The sequence below is a fragment of the Pelmatolapia mariae genome, linkage group LG18 (genome assembly GCF_036321145.2).
Source record: "Pelmatolapia mariae isolate MD_Pm_ZW linkage group LG18, Pm_UMD_F_2, whole genome shotgun sequence".
Taxonomy (NCBI): Eukaryota; Metazoa; Chordata; class Actinopteri; order Cichliformes; family Cichlidae; genus Pelmatolapia; species Pelmatolapia mariae.
In genome coordinates, this window is record NC_086243.1 from 2,070,750 (window position 1) to 2,090,945 (window position 20,196).

Consider the following 20,196-nt stretch of genomic DNA (forward strand, 5'->3'; position numbering starts at 1 on the left):
ACAGGGAAATGTTCGTTAATTCAATGCTCAGAAACACGAAGGGAAAACTCAGCTGGTAACTTGATGACACTAACGCGAGTCAAACCAACGATACAGCGAAGAACAGCATTCACCACCTGGCTTAAATGCTGGTCATATTAATGAGCCTCAGGTGCTTCCTCCTCTGAGGGACGTAGGCTGAGGGCGTTGAACCTGCAATGATTCCGCCCCGGCGAGAGAGAGAGTGAGAGAAACAGCTGATCAGTGCCCTGCTGATCCCCCTGGCCGTGACATGTTCTTTATTAACAAGAAGTCTGAAGTTACATGCCCACTGGCCACTCCATTAGGTAGACCTTAGTTCTTAATTCTTCAGAGATTCTGGTTCATAGTGACATGATACAGTGGCTTGCAAAAGTATTCGGCCCCCTAGAACTTTTCTCTTAGACAACCTCTGAGGCCGTCACAGAGCAGCTGTATTTGTACTGATATTAGATTACACACAGGTGCACTCTATTTAGTCATTAGCACTCATCAGGCAATGTCTATGGGCAACTGACTGCACTCAGACCAAAGGGGGCTGAATAATTATGCACACCCCACTTTGCAGTTATTTATTTGTAAAAAATGTTTGGAATCATGTATGATTTTCGTTCCACTTCTCACGTGTACACCACTTTGTATTGGTCTTTCACGTGGAATTCCAATAAAATTGATTCATGTTTGTGGCTGTAATGCGACAAAATGTGGGAAAGTTCACTTTTGCAAGCCACTGTAGCATGACACAGTAGCTGCAGTTCTTTCAGCTGCGCATCCATAATGTGAATCTCCCAATCTACGATATCAGAGAGGTGCTCTGTTGGAATAAGATCAGGTGACTGTGGCGGCCATTTGAGTACAGTGAACTCATTGATATGTTAAAGAAACCACTTTCATATCATTTGACCTTTGTCAAAATTACACTGTAGTCATAAAGAAATGGGCGTAGTCAGCAAAATACCAAGGTAGGCTCTGGTGTGTAAACAATGCTCAGTTGATACTAAGCCCTGTTTAGCTGGTACTAAGCGGCTTCTGAAATACCAACCTGTCTGGGACCAACAACCTTACCGTGCTCAATGTCACGTAAATCACTTTTCTTTCCATTCTGATGCCCAGTTTCAACTTCAGCAGGTTGTCTAGAGTCTTTACGAACCTTTTTTTGTTTGTTTTGTTTTGTTTTTTTAAATAAAAAGTTGTAGTGTTTGTATGTAAATTTCAATTGGTTCATTACACAACTTCATATGTCTCATATCTATGACAAAATATCTGTGCCCTGGTATCGACATATATGCCCATCAGGCTACATTATCCTGTCATCCTCCACTTCTGGTATCCACCCTCAGAGGGTGACTCAAAGGCTTTTTATTTGCCAGCTTCCATTTAGCCTAAAATAACTTGATCTCAGCCCTATTTTCATTTCTCCTTCTGCCTACACACACAGCAAGAACCCAGCCTGGCTGGCACATATGGCTCTTTGAAAAATGCAGCAGGAGGTGACTGCTGGTGGGGGGATTCAACTGTCAGTCTATCATATTTTATATCTAAATATGATAGATTGACGGCTGAATCCACAGTTACCAGTTTTAATACATCCATCTATCTATCTATCTATCTAGATAGATAGATAGATAGATATGTGTGTGTGTGCGTGTGTGTGTGTTTATACACGCACACACACACACACACACCTCCAAAGATTTGACCTTCAAGACTCAGGATAAATTGAACCATTTCACTGTTGAGAAAAAGTGTGCTCTTGGTGTGTTTTGATTATTATAGTTCATATTTAGAGCTCTTTGTGGAACTGACCAGTTAATGTTAATCTGCATTCATTCAGGAACAGTCTTGACACTAGGCATCAGATTTTGATGACAGTCTTGTTCTGATTAGGGCGTCGATCATCTTTCTGTGGTTCTTTATGCTGCATTTTTCACGATCCCTCGCTAGCTTCTCACCAACTAATTTTCCCACTAACATGTTTTTTTTTCAGAAAACACTAAACTCAGTGCCTTAGATTTATGTCTATATTTATTTCATTTTTTTTAATTATTCCTAATTATTAATTAAACAATACTTAAGAGTAACTATAATAGTTCTAATTATCTCTCAGGGTGCATAAACACGTGATGATTTTGGCTTTTAGTGATTGGATAGCTTCACTGATTGGCTTTTTAACAAAACTTCTTTTTACTTTTTTTCAGTTTCATTCATCAGTAATGAAGCTTATGCATAGGTTCAGTAAGGAAGAGCTGTAATCACTCATCTTCCTGCTTTCCTGGGTGTTTGGCTATCTATTGGTTTTGACTATCGCGTTCCCACACTGGCAGTCTCAATATTAACGTCATTACTCTATTCCAATCATCTTCTCGCCCTCCTTCTTTGGTCATTAGTTTAAATTTGTGCTCTCCGTTACTGTCCCTTTCAGACTTAGTGCTCCAGTCAGTTGTCATTTTGTGTGCTAGCAGATGTTGTGGAAGTTTTTCCACTTAAATAAAGCCTGCAGACGAGCGGTGAGCGGTAGCTAACATTCTTTAATCCAGACACACAAAGACAACGGACAACCAAGCTTGTGGAGAGCCTGCATGACCACGGGGCAGGGTCAGCAGAGTCTCCCTGAGCCTAGCATGGCTCTCAGTTTAAATACCTTCTCCAGGAACAAAAGGCAGTACACAGCTGTTTCACACCTTAAGGTTCACACTCCCTTGCTACCTCCCAGAGTCCTTGAAGAGACAAAAGACTCTTCCTGTGGAGTGGTCTGCTCCCCCCCAACTTCCCTCTTACAGTATGGGTGTCAGACATGTTAAAATCCAGTGGCACCAAGGCATTATACAATAAAATAATGTGATTAGTACATAAGTGAAAGAAATTCCATTACACAGATGCAATGGTTAGTCACTATTTTAGCCAATTTAATTAAATAGCGCTGATCAGCTTAAATATGGCTGGTATATTGTTATGTCAAACTCTCTTCACTAAACCTGGGCTCTACATAAGCTCAATACTTGCATCAACGGGCCCATCCACTAGGCTTGAGCAGACCACAGCAACCCAACCGAAAACAAGAGCCAGTCAACATCACAATAGAAGACAACCAACAATGAGTCTCCAGAATAAAGAACTGAACAGCAACAGGAGCTGATACTATCCACGCCTACTGGTTGAAGAACTTAATGGCACTCGATGACAGGCTGGCAGCAAAAATAAGGGGGCTCCTAACAGTAGGTACGCATCTATAATAAAACAATAAATTGTGATCATGAAGGATTCCCACGAAGTTATGACACCATGGATTAGTTACACAACATGGAAGGTCCTCTTAAGCATCATAGCAACCAAGTAGAGTAGGTATATGAGTCAATAGGTGAATGCAGCTCAGAAGGGCATTGGAAATAACACCAGAGGGCCAAAGAACCTGCTACTGGTTGATAGAGCAGTACACCAGGATTCTAAAACCAGACAGATCAACCACTGCCTGGAGTGACCACAAGAAAGCCTATGACTCAATGTCCCACACATGGATGACTTGCTTGACACATTACAAGGCTAATAGTGCCCTAATAAACTATCAAGAACTCAATGAGACTGTGGCGGACAGTAAAGAAAAGCTTTAGTAAAGATTACAAATGATTTTCTTGTGGCCTCTGACAGTGGACTCATCTCTGTGCTTGTCCTGCTAGACCTCAGTGCAGTGTTCGATGCTGTTGACCATAATATTCAATTAGAGCCATTAGAGCATTCTGTAGGTATTAGAGGTACTGCACTGTATCTGGTTTGTATCATATCTATCTAATAGGCTCTAATAGATTCCAATTTATTCATTCACCAATTAGTTAAACTGCAGGAATGTCTTAAAGATAAAAAGACCTGGATGACCTCTAATTTTCTGCTTCTAAATTCAGATAAAACTGAGGTTATTGCACTCAGCCCTAAAAAGCATAGAATTATGGTATCGAACCAGATGCTTACTCTGGATGGCATTACCTTGGCCTCCAGTAATGCTGTGAGGAACCTTGGAGTCATTTTTGACCAGGACATGGTCAAAATATCTCCGAGGACATTTCACTTCATGCTGAATAGCTGGTTCATGCATTTATTACTTCTAGGCTTCACTACTGTAATTCATTATTATCAGGATGTCCTAAAAAGTCCCTGTAAAGCCTTCAGTTGATCCGACAGGGACGAGAAAGAAAGAGTATATTTCTCTGATATTTCATTGGCTCACTTCTCTTCATTGGCTAATGGTTAAATCCAGAATCAAATGTAAAATCCTTTTCCTCACCTACAAGATCTTGAATAATCAGGTCCCATCTTATCCTAAAGACCTCATGGTGCTCTACTCATATCACCCCAATGGAGCACTTAACTCTCAGACTGCAGGTTTACTTGTGGTTCCAAGGATATTTAAAAGTAGAGTGGGGTGGGCAGATCCTTCAGCTTCTAGGCCCATCTTCTGTGATACCAGCTTTCAGTTTGGATTTGGGAGACAGACACCCTCTCTCGTATTAAGGTTTGGCTTAAAACTTTCCTTTTTGCATAGCATATACTTACTAAGCATATAGTTATAGGGTTGGACTGTCATTTGGTTGTCATTGTGCAATAAGTCAAAGTTGCTGAGGGTTTCTCACAAGTTTCTTCATCACTCACCTTTTTCACCGATTACTTGCCACTTTTTATTTAATCATTAACTATTATTAATGTCTGGCTCTCTTCCACGATGTGACTTTGTCCCGTCTTCCTCCCCTCACCCCTAATCGGTTCCAGGGCCTGGTTTCTTCCTGTTAAAAGGGAGTTTTTCGTTCCCACTGTCTCCAAAGCCCATAGGGTGTCATCTGATTCTTGAGGTTTTTCTGTTTGCTCTGTATTATTGCAGGGTTTTTACCTTACAATATAAAGCACCTTGAAACAACTGTTATTTTGATTTGGTGCTATATAAATAAAACACAGTTGAATTGAACTTATTCTATCCACATAGTGCTTTATCTGTCATACACTCACACATCAATGCATGCGTCCAATTGACAGTTAACCACTGACCTTCCTAATAGTGGATGACGTGTTCGACCTTGTGAGTTACAGATGTTCCGTGATGGGTTTAAAATTTGTTTTGAATCCAAAAAGCTGCTGAAAAAGTCTCACAGTGGCAGTGGAGATGCCTGACTATCTAGCCCAACTCCACTACAAAAAGGGTAATAACCATGTTGCATTGTGTTGTATGTATATGTTTATATGTGAACATACAGACTCCTACAACGTGTGGATCTGGTGGCTCTGTTGTGAAGTGGGGCATGGTTTGGATCTTTTTGCTCCTTTAAAGGAAAAGGTCACAGCAAATCAGTGTTGTTCTGATGAAACACTTATGTTCTGATGGGAGTGGTCGCTTTCAAGATTAAACTACTCCATCCATAGGACACATGCGCTTGCTGAATAGTTTGGTGAATTTGAAAATGTTATTAATATGCTATAAACAATCAACACAAAAATTAAGGGATTATCTTTTTGGCAAATGGCATTCATCACTCCATTTAAGCTCCAGAGAATCTATTCAAAGAAACATTTTTAACTGGTGCATTACACAGACCAACTCAGTTTTATTGAACATAATTACTAAGACCATTATTTGGTTTGGAAAGCCAAGATTTATTTTCATTGAACTGCAGATTTAGAGCAGGGGCTTCTACTTGAGTAGTCAGTGTGACATGTCACAGGTCAGTGGGAGTTGTGGGAGCTTGTTAGCAGTCATTCCACCAGTGGAGCTGTCAAATTGTGTTAAGCAGTGATGTCACTGGCCAAGTAGGAGAGAGCAAACACACGCATAAACACACATTAATGCACCTCAACATCTCCACTACAAGTACAAGTACACCCAGCTATGCATGCTGCCACCACTGTGTCTCTCTATTGTTCTGTATTAGCACTGCTTGGTTAGCAGTCTTAGAATTTTCCACTGTTATGTAAGATCATAGTGGGGACATTTTAATTACTGTTATCTGAAGTGATAAATAATAATAATAATAATAATAACTTTATTTATAAAGTTGAATAAATGAGGGATGTGTTAGTGTAGCACTAAATAGAAATGCAAACTATGCTTCCTTTGGGTTCACTTATTTGTTATTTACTTTTGACATTTGTGTGGCTGATATTACCCCAGATAACTGCTTCTTCTTAATTACCCACTGAGCCTTACAGAGTGATTATGTGATGAGCTAAAGTTTATACTATATGTATGGTAACTTTATACATTTGATCTATGATTTATGCTCCGTTTGACTCGAACAACAAAAAAACTAAGCTATGCATTTTCTAATTAATTCTGCAAGAAATCGCTTATAATTATTTAGCTTTGGTTGCAGTACTACTCTTCTAGAAATGCAACGTGTGTCCAGAAATGCTGAATATTTTTTAGGTCTTGTGTAAAACAGTTTATTAGTTTTCTGTAACCAGTCACCTTTTAATCCAGTGTAAGTGACTGAATCAGCAACATTGTCTCAAAAAGAAAATATTTTTTCACTATTGGTCTGTCAGTTAAACAATTTAGATATGTAACTGTTAAGATCAGAGAACAACTTAAGATTTTCACATTACAAATATTATGAGTGAAGAAATAAATTAAATTTTGAGAATTAATTTACTAATATGTTGTTAACTTCAATTGTGACAGACTGTGGTTTGCAAAAACAAATATCTGGAATATAAGCTGACTTTCATATACAGTAGCTACATTGTGTGCCTGCCCAAAAAAATAAAACAAACACACACAAAAACCCAATTAGCCTGGTAACATTTTCCTTTGAATAACATGTCACACTACAAAAACAGTACCATGCAAAAGTATCAAACCACCTCTTATTTCTTTATATTTTGTTTTCAATGAGCCGGACTTTCTTGCATATTTTTAATGGCCTTGAGCCATAGTTCTCCAGTTTTCTGAAAGTCTCTCAAAATTCTTCTTTGGACATTGGCTGCTTTTTCTCTTTTTTGTAGTCCAGTCCTTGTATCACATTGTTTTCAGAGTCATGTTTTTTTGCTTGTTGACAAGATGCCAAAAAGCCTGGAAACAGGAAGAAAAGCCTGTGCATTTTATATTACACAAGAACTGGATTGGAGTGGTAAATGGACTGATTCTTATACAGCGCTTTTCTACTCCCTAGACTACTCAAAGCACACACTATACAACGTGCCACATTCAAACATTCAGACAAGCACTGTTTCTATGCTGTGAAGTGCTTTCTAACTACCATTTAGACACATTCATACTCTGATGATACATCGGAGAGCAACTTGGTTAATATCTTGCCCAAGGATATTTGGCATGCAGACTAGGGGAACCCAGGGATCAAACCACCAACCTTCCAATCAGTAGATAACCTGCTCTACCTCCTGAACTACAGCAGAGAGCGAATATCAAGCTACGCATAAAACATCGCTGTGGATGGTTGAGTGTTGAGGCTCTGTCATCCTCTGGGCTGCATATTAGTCAACTTTGCTGGGGATCTTAGCAAAATCGATGACAGAGGCGAGGCTGCCGGACACTGGCGCCACCGGGCCCTCTGACCACCACCAGTAGGCAACGGGTGAAGTGTCTTGCCCAAGGACACAACAACCGAGACTGTCGGACTTAACATAGTTCGTCAGCAGTAGGGAGGAGGAGAATCCCAACGTAAGATGCACAAAAGGATACATCTTGATTTCCCTTTTCCAGTGAACAGAACAGGTTCCAGTATTTCACGCTTTTAGTCACATTTCTACACAGAGGTTAGTAAACAATAATCACATCTCTGCATGCATTGCTCAGTAGTATGCACAAATAGAGAAACATTCATGTTTGTTTCTTTGACTTATCTCCGTAGGTACTTTGACATAGCAAATGTCTGTCAAAACGCAGCTATTAATGCATGCGTGACTTTAATAAATATATGCAGTTTCACACAGGCTGCAGAAAACCCCAGGCTGATGTGCATATTTGTGCACCTGGCACAATAACAGTATCTTCATTAACACATGCACTGCTTGGGATATGATGGCAAATAATATTTTTTGTCTTCTACGTATTGTACAGGTCAGCTGTTACACACATATCATTTTTATATGGAGGAATAGTTTTTAAACAATGCATCTCTCCTCTAATAAGGAGAGATGCATAAATAAGGCTCACTTCTCAGAACCACACACAGTTCTAGCAGTTTCTGTCTAACCCTTATATCATAAACATAGCTTCTTCAGCCTCCTCTCGTGTATACAGTATGAACAAGCACTTGGCTTTCAGAGAGAAATACTAGTGTAAGTGCAGGTTTTACACACACATTACTCATTCCCCTTTTCAGCTGCAAATTTTGCGACGCTCTTGGTAGAATGCTGGTCATTACTGAAATGGATGAATTGCATCTTTGTTTGGTTATGAATTATAAATTTGCCCTGTTTGATGTGGGCATTCGGTGTGGGTCATAAACCCACACCGAATTTTTACCTTGTCCTCTTTCAGTCGCAGCGTGATAGCAGACGGACTCAGTCTTATCGCGTTTTTTAATCCCTGTTGTAGAGCCATGTTCATGCTCTACAGACAGAAGCTATGTCAAGATCTAGGTACAGGTGCGCTCAAAGTTAGAGAACAGTGCATGTATTTACAGTGAATAAACAATAATTTCCAAATGACCAAATTTCCAAATGACTAAACAATTGAATCACTGCTTTTCTTCTTAGCTTCAAATAAACTAGACTTTGTTAATTTCTTAGCACATTTTTAGTTATGGACCAAAGCATACACAAATTCATATGCATTCATTGCCTTTCACACAGTGGTCTGCTACAGCTACAGTATATCGCTTTCAATTCGCTTCAGTTGTATTTATATAGCACCAAATCACAACAACAGTTGCCTCGAGCTGCTTTATATTATGAGGTAAAGACCCTACAGTAGAAAACCCAACAATCATCTGACCCCTATGAGCAAGCGCTTTGGCAATAGTGGGAAGGAAAAACTCCCTTTTAAATGGAAGAAACCTCTGGCAGAACTGGGCTCAGGGAGGAGCAGCAATTAGCCTCGACCAGCCTGGTGTGAGGGAAAGAAGACAGGACTAAAGACACACTGTAAAAGAGAGCCAGATGATAATGATAATAACTAATGTTTAAATGCAGAGTGGTGTATAAACGCAAAATAAGTGAAAGAAGGTGAGTAAAGAAGAAACGCTCAGAATCATACGAAACCCTCAGAAGCCTAGACTTAATGCAACATACACAAGGGAAGATTTAGGGTCACCTGATCCAGCCATAACTAATGCTGTGTCAGAAAAGAAAGTTTTAAGCCCAATCTTAAAAGAACAGAGGGGTTTGTCTAAAAGACACATTGATGATTCAGTGCGTCTTGGCTTGTATTATGTGTGCATGTCTTTGTATTATTGTAAGGTTTTTGAATTATTGTAGGATCTTTACCTTATAACATAAAGGAGCTTAAGGTAACTGTTGTTGTAATTTGGTGCTATATAAATAAAATAAAATTGAATTGAATTCATATGACAGTTTGGCAGTCAGAAATCATGCTCCTCTTCTACTAGTAGAGCTGTGCATGTTTTTAATTGGTCATACACTGTCAATGACACCCTTATTATGTGAACATACTTGTAGCTCAGTTTGGAAATCCTCGGTTGACTTATCACGGGGATAGCTATGTTTATGTGACTGCTTAGTAGGATTACTGATGCTAAGGTAAGAGAAGTTAGATAAGGAAAAGCCTGATCTGAATTTACTTTGGACTACAGTTCCCAGGGCTAAATGACCCTGGTATGAAATATAAAAAAAACAAATAAACAAACAAATTCAAAACCCTATGAAGTGCAACTACTCCAGCAAAACAAAGTGAAATACTGAAAAAATACTGAAAACAACAGAAAAACAAATTAAGATTCCAACAGAGAAAGTTAATAATGCAGGAGATGAGTAAATCTCTGATCTCAGATGAGCAAAATAAAGTAAACAGAAAGTTATGAAGCATGAGCCTATGCAGGAAATTAAACAGCTAAAGAACCCTTTAAAAAAGATTATTCTGCTAGAGTAAAGATATGATAACCTTATGTGATATGATGCGTGCTTAACACCAAACTTATGCAACTGCTAAAGCTAGAGACTGAGAGCATCTGTGACCTAGAAGCTACAAATACTAGAATAGCAAATGGTAAATGGTAAAAGGACTGGTTCCTATGTAGTGCTTTTCTCTGACCACTCAAAACACTTTACACAACTTGCCTCATTCACCCATTCACACCAGCACTTTTTCTATGCTCTTTCTATGTAAGTGCTTTCTATCTAAGATTCACACAAATTTATACTCCAATGGATGCATCGGAGAGCAACTTAGGCTTAGTATCTTGCCCTGTTTGGCATGCAGACTGGCTCAGACGGGGACAGAACCACCAAACCTCCAATTAATAGATGACTTGGCTGTTTGTCTTAACATCTTGGAATACTTTCGTCAAAAAAGGAATACTTTCATCTGAAAATGTGGATCTATGTGGATTGTATAGACATGAAAAAACCAAAAAACAAACAAATCTTGTCTGGTCTGGTGTCTATTGATTTCTGCAACATCTGGATCATGCGGTGAGAATCTAGTGTAAACAACTTGGAAACATGGATGTATCTTGCTTTGTATCAATGGTTTGAGATGCTGGTGGTATAATTCCGATTATTCAGAAACGGAAGAAATATAAAATGTCATCAATCACCCTCATTCTGAAGCTCCAGGGAGATTTTGCCTCATGGGGTGAGGATGAAGGTGGCACATCAACCCAAACTACACAGGAGGATGGCAGTTGGGATCACAGTCACCAAGAACGCCATTGGTAACATCTCTGAACATCAAAATGATTCAAAGAAGGCTTGGGAGAAAATGGGGCTTTTCAGCATCAACTCAACCTGTTGTGTTTGGAGGAAGAGAAATGCTGAGCATGACCCAAGGAACACCATCCTCACAGTCAAGATTAACTTAAATCAGTTTACGGCTTTTATGTAATGTGGTGTTTTTGTGTTGTTGATATTTTGTCTCTGTCCATAAAAAGATGTCATTCCTTTGAAAGTGAGCAACCTTACAAATTCAGCAGATGATCAAATAATTATTACCCCAGTGTATCTGTAAAGTCATATGACACAGAACACCAGAAACCATCACTGCCCATAAGACAGATCTAATGAAATAAACCTGTAACCTGTTTATATTAATGATGATCCTGAAAAAGCCTATGGGGCTTTGTTGACCTCATTAACAATGTCTCAAGATTAAAAAAAAAAAAAAAGAGGAAAAAATCTGTCCAGTAAGAAAACTCAGAAGGAAACAGTCATGTGTGGATAAGTCATGGATCACAATTGAAAAGAGGATTTATGTAAAAAGAAAAATGTACTTTATAAGGTTCCTAAAACAGAACTAAAGTAACAGTGGAAGGATCAGGTAACCCTGCATTCTCCTTTATTTGTGCTGCAATAGGCACAGGCTGCTAGGGATTTCCCATGATGCACGTAGTGTTTCTTCTTCCAAACACCAAGGATTTTGGACCCTAAACTGTATATTGCTCTGGAAAAGGTTGAAATGGTTTCTAAATGCAGTGGAACGGGAATTGAATGGTTTGATGTAAATCAAATATCACTACATTACAGCAAAATAAAGTAACAGGGAAATAAAAAAATAAAGTCAAAATTATGATGAATGATATTCAGTGTATGAAACCAAATTTTTGTGTGTTAATTGAATATATATTATGTTGGAAGGCTCAATGCAAACAGGTGTAAAAGCAAAAATGTCCAAAACCATATCATATAAAACTAAAGAGATGTTTAATGTAAATAGTTATTTATATATACAATGTTGGTCCCTAGTCCCATATATAACCTACTCTGTGGCATTACAGAGAAACAGAATTACAAAATTAACAAGAAACTAACAAACATAAAACCCACAAATACAGCTTATATGGTACAGAGGAAATTTACAACAATTATAAATGGACTGGATTATTATGAGCCCACCGTCTTGCTACAAAACTTAAACTTACTTGACTTCAACATTGCACTGGTAATGTACAAAGAAAAAAAATCTTCTTCCAAACTTAAAGTATAATTATCATTGTTCATGAAAAATTAGTTTTGTCTTTTTTTTCTTCTTTTTTTTGGTCTGTCTGCTGGTAAAGTTTAGAACTGTCTGAAACTGTTGACATTTACAATATGTTGTACATAAAAAGGGTAGGTTTAATAAGCTATAGTAAGGTGTATTAAGGTGAATTCAGACCTCACCTTTTCTATCAGTAATTTTATATATGCAAACTCTGTACATATAAAAATTAGACTCACTTTAAACGTGATCAATTTTAGCTCAGAGTGTCTTTTTGAAAAACCTTAAAATGTGTACTTCCAACAGGGACTTATGAATTCTGGTGGCTTAAACAGCAATAATTTATGTTGGATTTCTTCTTGAGCCCCAAGGCCACCAGGGAGCAAAGGGGATGAACTGCAGTTTAACCCTCCGTCAGGTCTTTTATGCAGATATCGACCTGTGTGGTATCCACAGAAACCTCAGAATCTCAGCTAAAAGCATATAAACCATTTCTACAACGACCAAACACAGCTAAAGAGCAGTTACATAATTTCGCAAAAGTTCACTAAACACAAACAATGGAGGTAAGAACTCACTTGACTTCGTGTAACCGGATAAACATTGCCTAGTTAGCAACCATAGATCTTACATATTCGAAATCTGCAAGTTTCACCACGCTCTGACCAAAGTTCATTGAACCAGTGGCAAAGAAGGCCACAAATATGCATAACTTTCCATATGTGCTAAAGCAGAAAGCCGCTTAGCTGAGCGTTTTCCTCCGCTGTTCCCCACCAATAGCCAATAGCTGTAGCTACTGATAATGGCGGTGCTAACACAATGCATCAGAGCCACATCAACAATCGCCATTTTTAGCCAAGTTACAGTCACATTACTGGATTATGGCTTACATTTAGGGTCATGTGGAGTTTTCAACTTGCAACTTCTGATTGGTGGAACTGATGTGAACATGGCATCATTACCGTGATTCTATTGGCTCAAACGATTAAAAAGAGGTGTCAATCATGCAAATCAGCCAATAGAAGCTGAAGTTACAGCCCCTCAGAATTTAAAGCACCAAAACCTATTTAAACTGTCTATGGCGCACGGCAGAATAGGCCCGTTGGATGTGAGTGTGTGGGTAATTCTTCAAAAATATTCAAAACACAAGTATTTTTAGACATGCAATTGAATTTAAATAGTTTCTGCTGTTCAATACCTAAAAAATTGAAATTCACACGTGGTGTCAGAGTGTGCCAAAACTGGACAAACTAGACAACGTCTGAACATTTATTTATTTATTAAAAGCGCAGTAATTTTTCACTGTTTCACTTCAGAAGCATAAATCTTTGCACAGATGCTTTTCATATGTTGATTACTGGTTTTCTGAATTTAAATGTGAACCAAAGTATATTTTCAAAGTGGTTATATGCTAAAAAAACAAACAAATAAATTGAGGAAAAAAATCTACTTACTTTTTCTGTGTTCCAGCCTCAGTAACTTTGACACAGTAACATGTGTTGTAGTATTTACACCTCTGATGAAATCTCACAAATGTTAACTTTGTTTTGATACCAAGATTGTTTACAAAGAGTTTGTAATTGCAGAGAAATACTCCACTCATTTTGGGCATGTCTTTTTTGAGCAGGAAGCTCAGAAAGCCCCTGGTGGCTTAACTGGTTATTAACTGATCTTTTGTTGCTTCTTCTCTCCCTTTCTTACAGAGTCTGTAGCTCTCTGCTCAGGGACAGTCTTCTGCAGCCCTTCTGTGATCACAGGCCTACCTGGCATTTCTCATCCATATCCTTCTTCTTTCCATTCACCCATCTTTCCCCGTTATGAAAGGCCTGTCCAGTAGCCGGGGTCACCATCATGTGGTCTCCTATGAACCATCATATGATCCACTGGGTCACCATGTTGACCGCAAGCCATATTTGATCAGTCAGATGGACATGCCTGTGCCCATTCCCATGCCACATCCAGCTGAGCTGCCCTACTACAATGCTCAGCGCACCTCATACCCCTCTGACAGCAACAGCATCGTCCCATATGGAACCTTCCCCAGGAGGTGCCACTCTACCTCCTCATCTCACCATCCTGAGGTAAAGGATGAGTGTATGGCCATGGTACCATATGTAGGAGGAGGAGGAGGAGGAGGTGGTGGAGGAGGAGGAGGTGGAGGAGGCTATGGGGGTAAAACGCCCACTCGGGTACCAGCAAACTTTGTGGACCCGTTTGAACGTCAGCCATCATTTTCCAGAGATGGCTACCATACATTGCAATACAAACGAGGGGTGCAGGCCCACAGTGGGGGGATGGGGGCCAACAACAACAATGACAGTCCAGGGAGAATTCGCCATCTTGTCCACTCAGTCCAGAAACTCTTCACCAAGTCACATTCATTGGAAGGGCCACACCACACACAGTCCTCCAAGGGGGCCAATAATGGGAGTGTTAATGGTGGTGGTGGTGGCGGTGGAGGAGGTGGTGGTGGTGGCTCGAGGGCCAGCCCAGAAGGTGAAACTCCACCAGTGGGAGTGCGCCACCGGAAACGCAGTAAGAGCCGTGAGCGCTGTAGATCAGCAGAGCCCAAGCATCGAAGCCACCACCACCACCACCACCAGCTCCACGGCTCAGCATCTGCTCCAGGCTCTGGATACTGGAGCTCAGATGACAACCTGGAACGGGAGCTGTGTCTCTACCACCCTCACCACCACCAACCTCCACCCTCACCCTCCCCCTCCATTTCCCCCTCGCCTATTGCCATGACAATAAGCCGGTATCCCGGCAACAACCCAGACAAGTTCCCCCAGACTCCCCTCCCCAGTCTCTCCTCCTCGCAGTCCCAGCAGTACTTCATGATGGACCCTTACGGCACACTAAACGAGCACACACACACCCACGCACACCATGGCCACACACACCACCATTCTGCACTCAAAGTCTCCCGGAGCAACAACGATGTGAAGTATGCAGCGTCGACAGCATGTGTGCCAATTAGTGGTAGCAGCAATAACAGCGGTGGCGGTATCGGTGGAGGAAGTGGCTCCTTGCTTCCAGTGGGTCTTGTGGACGGGCCCCTTGTGAAGAAAGGGCCATGGTCATCAAGCCTAACGGTGAGCAGGGCCCGAGAGGTCTACACCAACAACAGCAGCCACAACCAGCCACGAGCCAGCGCAGGATCCGGTAACCTAAACCTAGATAGAGCTCTAGTCAAATCTAAGGGCAGTCAGCAGCAGGAGCGCGCTTGCCATTTCTTACAGGTAAATAATTCCTCCCCAACCCCCATTCAAATCCAGTCAATTCACCTTCTCCCCCCTCTGTTGATTCCCTTTTCTCCACAACTTACTTTTTTCCATCAATGCTTCCTCTAAGTCAGTGGTGTCCAGTCCTACAGTTCCAGGTAGACAAGGGCAAACCAAGTGGAGTCCATAAGTTTGTTTTTAGTTTAGCAGATATGTGACAGGCTTTTGCTCTATCAATGCCAAAACAACTGGGCACTTGACAGCCCTTTTGAGAAAAATCACTACAAAGACTTCATGAACTCTTAAAAGATTAACACACAAGTCATAAACACTTCTCTTAGATATCTAACTTAATAATAAATAATGTAATTAATTATCATAATATGTGCTCTGTCAATCAGGCGCTGTATGACTGATTATTTGTATTCAAAAGTGGGAGAGCAGTAGAGTGATCAAAGACTGAAACTAACTTAAATAAACTGGAAAATAGATTTAATGACAGATATTTCTGGACAGTTTAAGAATGCTCCTACCATGGGAAATCCAGTCATCACAAAATGATGACTAGACGGCAGTGATGGAGGACTTCAGCAAGGGCCCTTCATGCAGGTTAGCTGAAAGAAACATGACCCAGGATGAAATATGTTTCACTTTAGGAGACAGGGTTTAGTAAGCGATTGCCTAGTTGCTGTGAGAGTTTGTATGTTCCTATGTTGTTTGGTGTTTGGTTGGAGTGAAAACTGCAGATTTATATCACTGGAAAGTACTACTGAATATCACTGACTATAACTGATGGCACACTAGAATAATGAAGGCTTCGCCACATTCATCAGTTTACAACTCTGAGAACCTTTTGACAATGTAAAAAAATATTATATTTATACCACTTATACTATTATATTTAGATAACCCTGGTATTTTCTTCTTTTAAATCAATGACTTAAATACAAATAATTAAATCATTTTATTGAGTTAAAAATGATTTCTTACAAATAAGATTATGTGTTTTAGAACATATTATTTGTAAATTGAGAAATCTGACTTCATAAGTGTTTGCACAGAAATGCAATTAGTGGTGATAACTGCATCATCATACTGATAAGTTCAGGACACATAAGAGCTATAGTTACTTGCTTCTTTCACATTGAAAGCAATAACAAGTGGAAGCTAGAAACCCCCCTAAAAGCTACAACCAACACCACCCATTTACATGCTGGGCTTTAAAAGTAAATAAACAAGCAAACCAATGAAAAAGCAACAAGGATTTCAAAATCAGACTGAAAACTGTAAAGATCTACTGGTAAAAAGACAAAAAGTACTCTGGCATTGATGTTTATTTTTTGTCCCAACCAATATTCTATCAAACATGGGTTGTAGACCGGGACAGCAATATACAACATAACACAATTCTTTAGAAAGTTTACTTCAGGAAAATGTTCATTAAAAGAAAATCAAAAGAGCACACATGCGTATGTGCGTATTGGGAAGATAGGGAACACCACCAAAGACAAATCAACTGCAGGTTACTGCTTTAGTACTTCACTAGCAGTCTTAATTTGGGTTTGGGCCTGGTTATCTTTGCACGTAATAGGAGCACTTAAAAACAATCTGTTAAACAACATTAAGAAAAATCCCACACTCACTAGTAACAGTGCAGTATGTACTCAGAGTCAGGTGATATGGATTTGTTCTAGTGTGTCCAGACCCTTAGAGGGAACATTACTCCCTACCACCAGTCTACTACTCTTGTCTCCCAAGAACCCCACTGCCACCTACTCCTCTTCTCTACCACTTCCCTCTCTGCCTTTCCTCCACTCACCCAACCCACTCCCACGCTTCCACCTACCTTCTTGCCACCCACCAACCCACCTCTACTTCCTTTACTTCCTCTTGGTTTGGAGAGCCTCCCTCTTCCTTCTCCTCTTCCTCCTCTATCCTCCTTTTGCGTTGAAGAGAGAAGTAAGTGCAGAGCCAATAGCAGCCTTACTCTCTGAATGCTAGGTAATGACATGAACTCATGAAGAACAACATCCTTTCCTGTTTGTAGAGTTCATTTTTAATTTAGTAGTGTTTCCCTTCCTGCCTCGCTACCAGTTACCCTGACTTTCTCAATATTTTTGTTGGATGAATAAATTAATTTTGCTGTTATTTGAAGTGTCGTGTTAAACTAAGTGTTGGGGAGGTATTTAACGCCACACAGGGAGTAGAAGTGTATGGCAGTTACCTAATGGTGCTGCAAGAAAATGTTTTAATGTAATTACTTGATATATACAGTACATTCTAAAAAAAACATATGTAGCAGGATTTGTGCTGCTGGAAAATCTGACACCATCCAAGAGGCACTTGGTTTGGTGCAATTTTCACTTTTTATTATTTGCATCGAATGTACGATCATATTTCAGATCATTTTTACTATACTGGTTGTGTACTCAGATTTCTGGTGGCAGTCATTCTCCAAAGTGTATGAACTGGGATATTCAAGTGATAACCAAACTTAGCATTCGGTGTACCTGTCTACAGACACGTCTACATCAAAGACCCACAATGGCCAGAAAACAATGTTGCAGATGACTTTTCTATATGCTGTTCCGTGTTACATTGGATATCATTAGGTATTTGTGCCTTCATTTCATTTCATGTTGAAGAGCAGAGCAAATGACATCTTATGGCAGGATGAAGACATCAGAAACAGACAAAAGATGATCTAACCACAACACAAGCCTAGTCATTAATTAATCGTGTTGCTGCATGATTGGGACCTCCAAAGTTGTGATCGTAAGCATAACGTGCACATCAAAATCTTAGCTGGACAGCAATCTTTTTTGAAGCATTCAAATACTCACAGCCCACAGCTTATAGTGTACGCCACGAGTTTTTAAAAATTTGGCTTAAGGGCATGCTACATATGAATATTGCTAACAAAAAGCTTGAGAGGCAAACTATGATAACTGAATAGTCTTGATGCATGCTCAATCATCCAGGTAAGTAAATCTCCAAAGGTTGATTCTGTTCATCTGGACGTAGCGTTTTGTGGGAGAGATGTACAAGCTTTAGGCAGTCCTTGCCAAAGTGGGTTAAAACATCTAAAACGTCTTTGGCCAACCCACTTTGGCAAGGACTGCCTAAAGCTTGTACGTCTCTCCCACAAAACGCTACGTCCAGATGAATGGAATCAACTTTTTGGGATTTCCTTACCTGGATGGTTGAGCATGCAAGGCATTTCATACCTGGCATTAAAACACTGGACACAGTGTCCACCAGCGTTAACAGAAATATGTCTATTACAATTTCCATCTGCACAGACTAAATGTCAGAGTGCAACATGAGTTGAATTTAGCTACCTGGCATATGGCTAAGTAAATGTAGGGTTAGGCTAACCCTAACCATATACATTGTTTGACAAAGAAAAATCTAAAATGTTGATGTGATTGGCACTGGGCTGATTTTTGTAATTCAAAGGGACAGAGATGAGTGACCTGTAAAACCTCAGGTGACTGTGTTATGCCTGTCTCAGTAATTCCATCTCAACATCAGTAAAAGGTCTGACTGCCACTGCTTAATATGAAAAATAAGGTATGCAGAAGTAGACCCACTTCAAAGTTCCACTGTGTAACTGATAGTTAGTTAAATAACCTCCCCAGTACTTGCTTGTGTTTATGTGTTATTCTGTTGTGCAATGTGGTATTGTGTTTGTGTGTGTGTGTGTGGATGCAAGCTCTTTGCGGTTGCATTATACAGTCTGACAGAATTACCAACAAAGTTGTGAGCATTCACGCTGCTAAATACAATACTAAACCCCACAATCACAAACTTTATTTTTAGAGCTTTCTAGATTTGTAATCATTTGTGAGGTTTTCAGAAATTGCCCATTACCTTTCCAAGAAACCAGTGATTAATTCCTGGCAACACAATGTATCTTAGTTCTCTAGAGGAACAATCGTGACCCAAGCTGAGGAGACAAATGTGGAGACAAATCACTGTTTTAAAACCATTATGCAAAGATAGAGGTCAGCTCATAGCCAAACCCACTGTGGACACATGCCATTCATTTCTGGTTAATCAACTTGAAGATTAGTAGTAAAGAAAATACTGAAACATCAGTAGGCTAGACAGAGGTGCATTTTGAAGTATTGCAGTATTATTACTTTAGATACAATTGTCTAGATGTAGATATTCCAAATAGCTTTGTGTGCTGGCTCACTTTTATCAACAGGAACAGACCTTGAATAAGGACTGGCCAATCAGCTCTGTAGTCAGGATGGTCCTATCATCCCCCGGTAGGACTATAGATAACCGGTATTGTTGGGTGGCAGAGGAGGCTGTAGCAAGAAGGACCTGATGCTTAGCAGTTTGATGACAGTCATTTTTATTTGCAATGCTTTCTGCTCTTTAATCTGCAACTTTTAAGCTGTCCCCTACAGCTCACACACACCACACAGCTCTCTCCTCCAGGCCCGGCAGCTACTGAAATAGGTAAGGTGTAGTTAGTGTGATGAATAACAGGTGAACCCACTGCTCAGAGGGTGAAAGGGCAGTCCAGGAGGTAATAACGAACGGAGTCAACCACCCACTGGATTTTCTCCAACTGGTACCCCAGATGCTGTACCTCCCTCCATCCAACTGCACTTGTCTTCAGGTTGACTGTAAGCCCCATCTGCCTGCGGGACTCCAGGACCACAGCCAACCACTGCATATGCTCCACTCGGGTGTCACAGTGGATGAATAGAATAGAATAGAATAGAATAGCTTTATTGTCATTATATGACATAATGAAATCACAATTGCATGTCCCTTTAAAAATCCATATAAAATAAATAATTTAGAGACAGTACATGAGCAAAAAAAAAAAAACCCAAAAATTTA

General features: G+C 39.9%; 1 protein-coding gene across 4 annotated transcripts in view; it reads left to right on the forward strand.

The window, feature by feature from the left end:
* The window catches only part of dlgap1a (discs, large (Drosophila) homolog-associated protein 1a), a 174,806-nt gene that overhangs the window by 85,186 nt on the left and 69,424 nt on the right, over positions 1 to 20,196 (forward strand). For all 4 annotated transcript variants that reach the window (XM_063460965.1, XM_063460964.1, XM_063460967.1 and 1 more), the window contains one exon: positions 13,813 to 15,351. In XM_063460965.1, coding sequence (XP_063317035.1) covers positions 13,927 to 15,351 — 1,425 coding nt within the window. In that variant the 5' untranslated portion in view covers positions 13,813 to 13,926. The remainder of the gene's footprint in view (positions 1 to 13,812; positions 15,352 to 20,196) is intronic.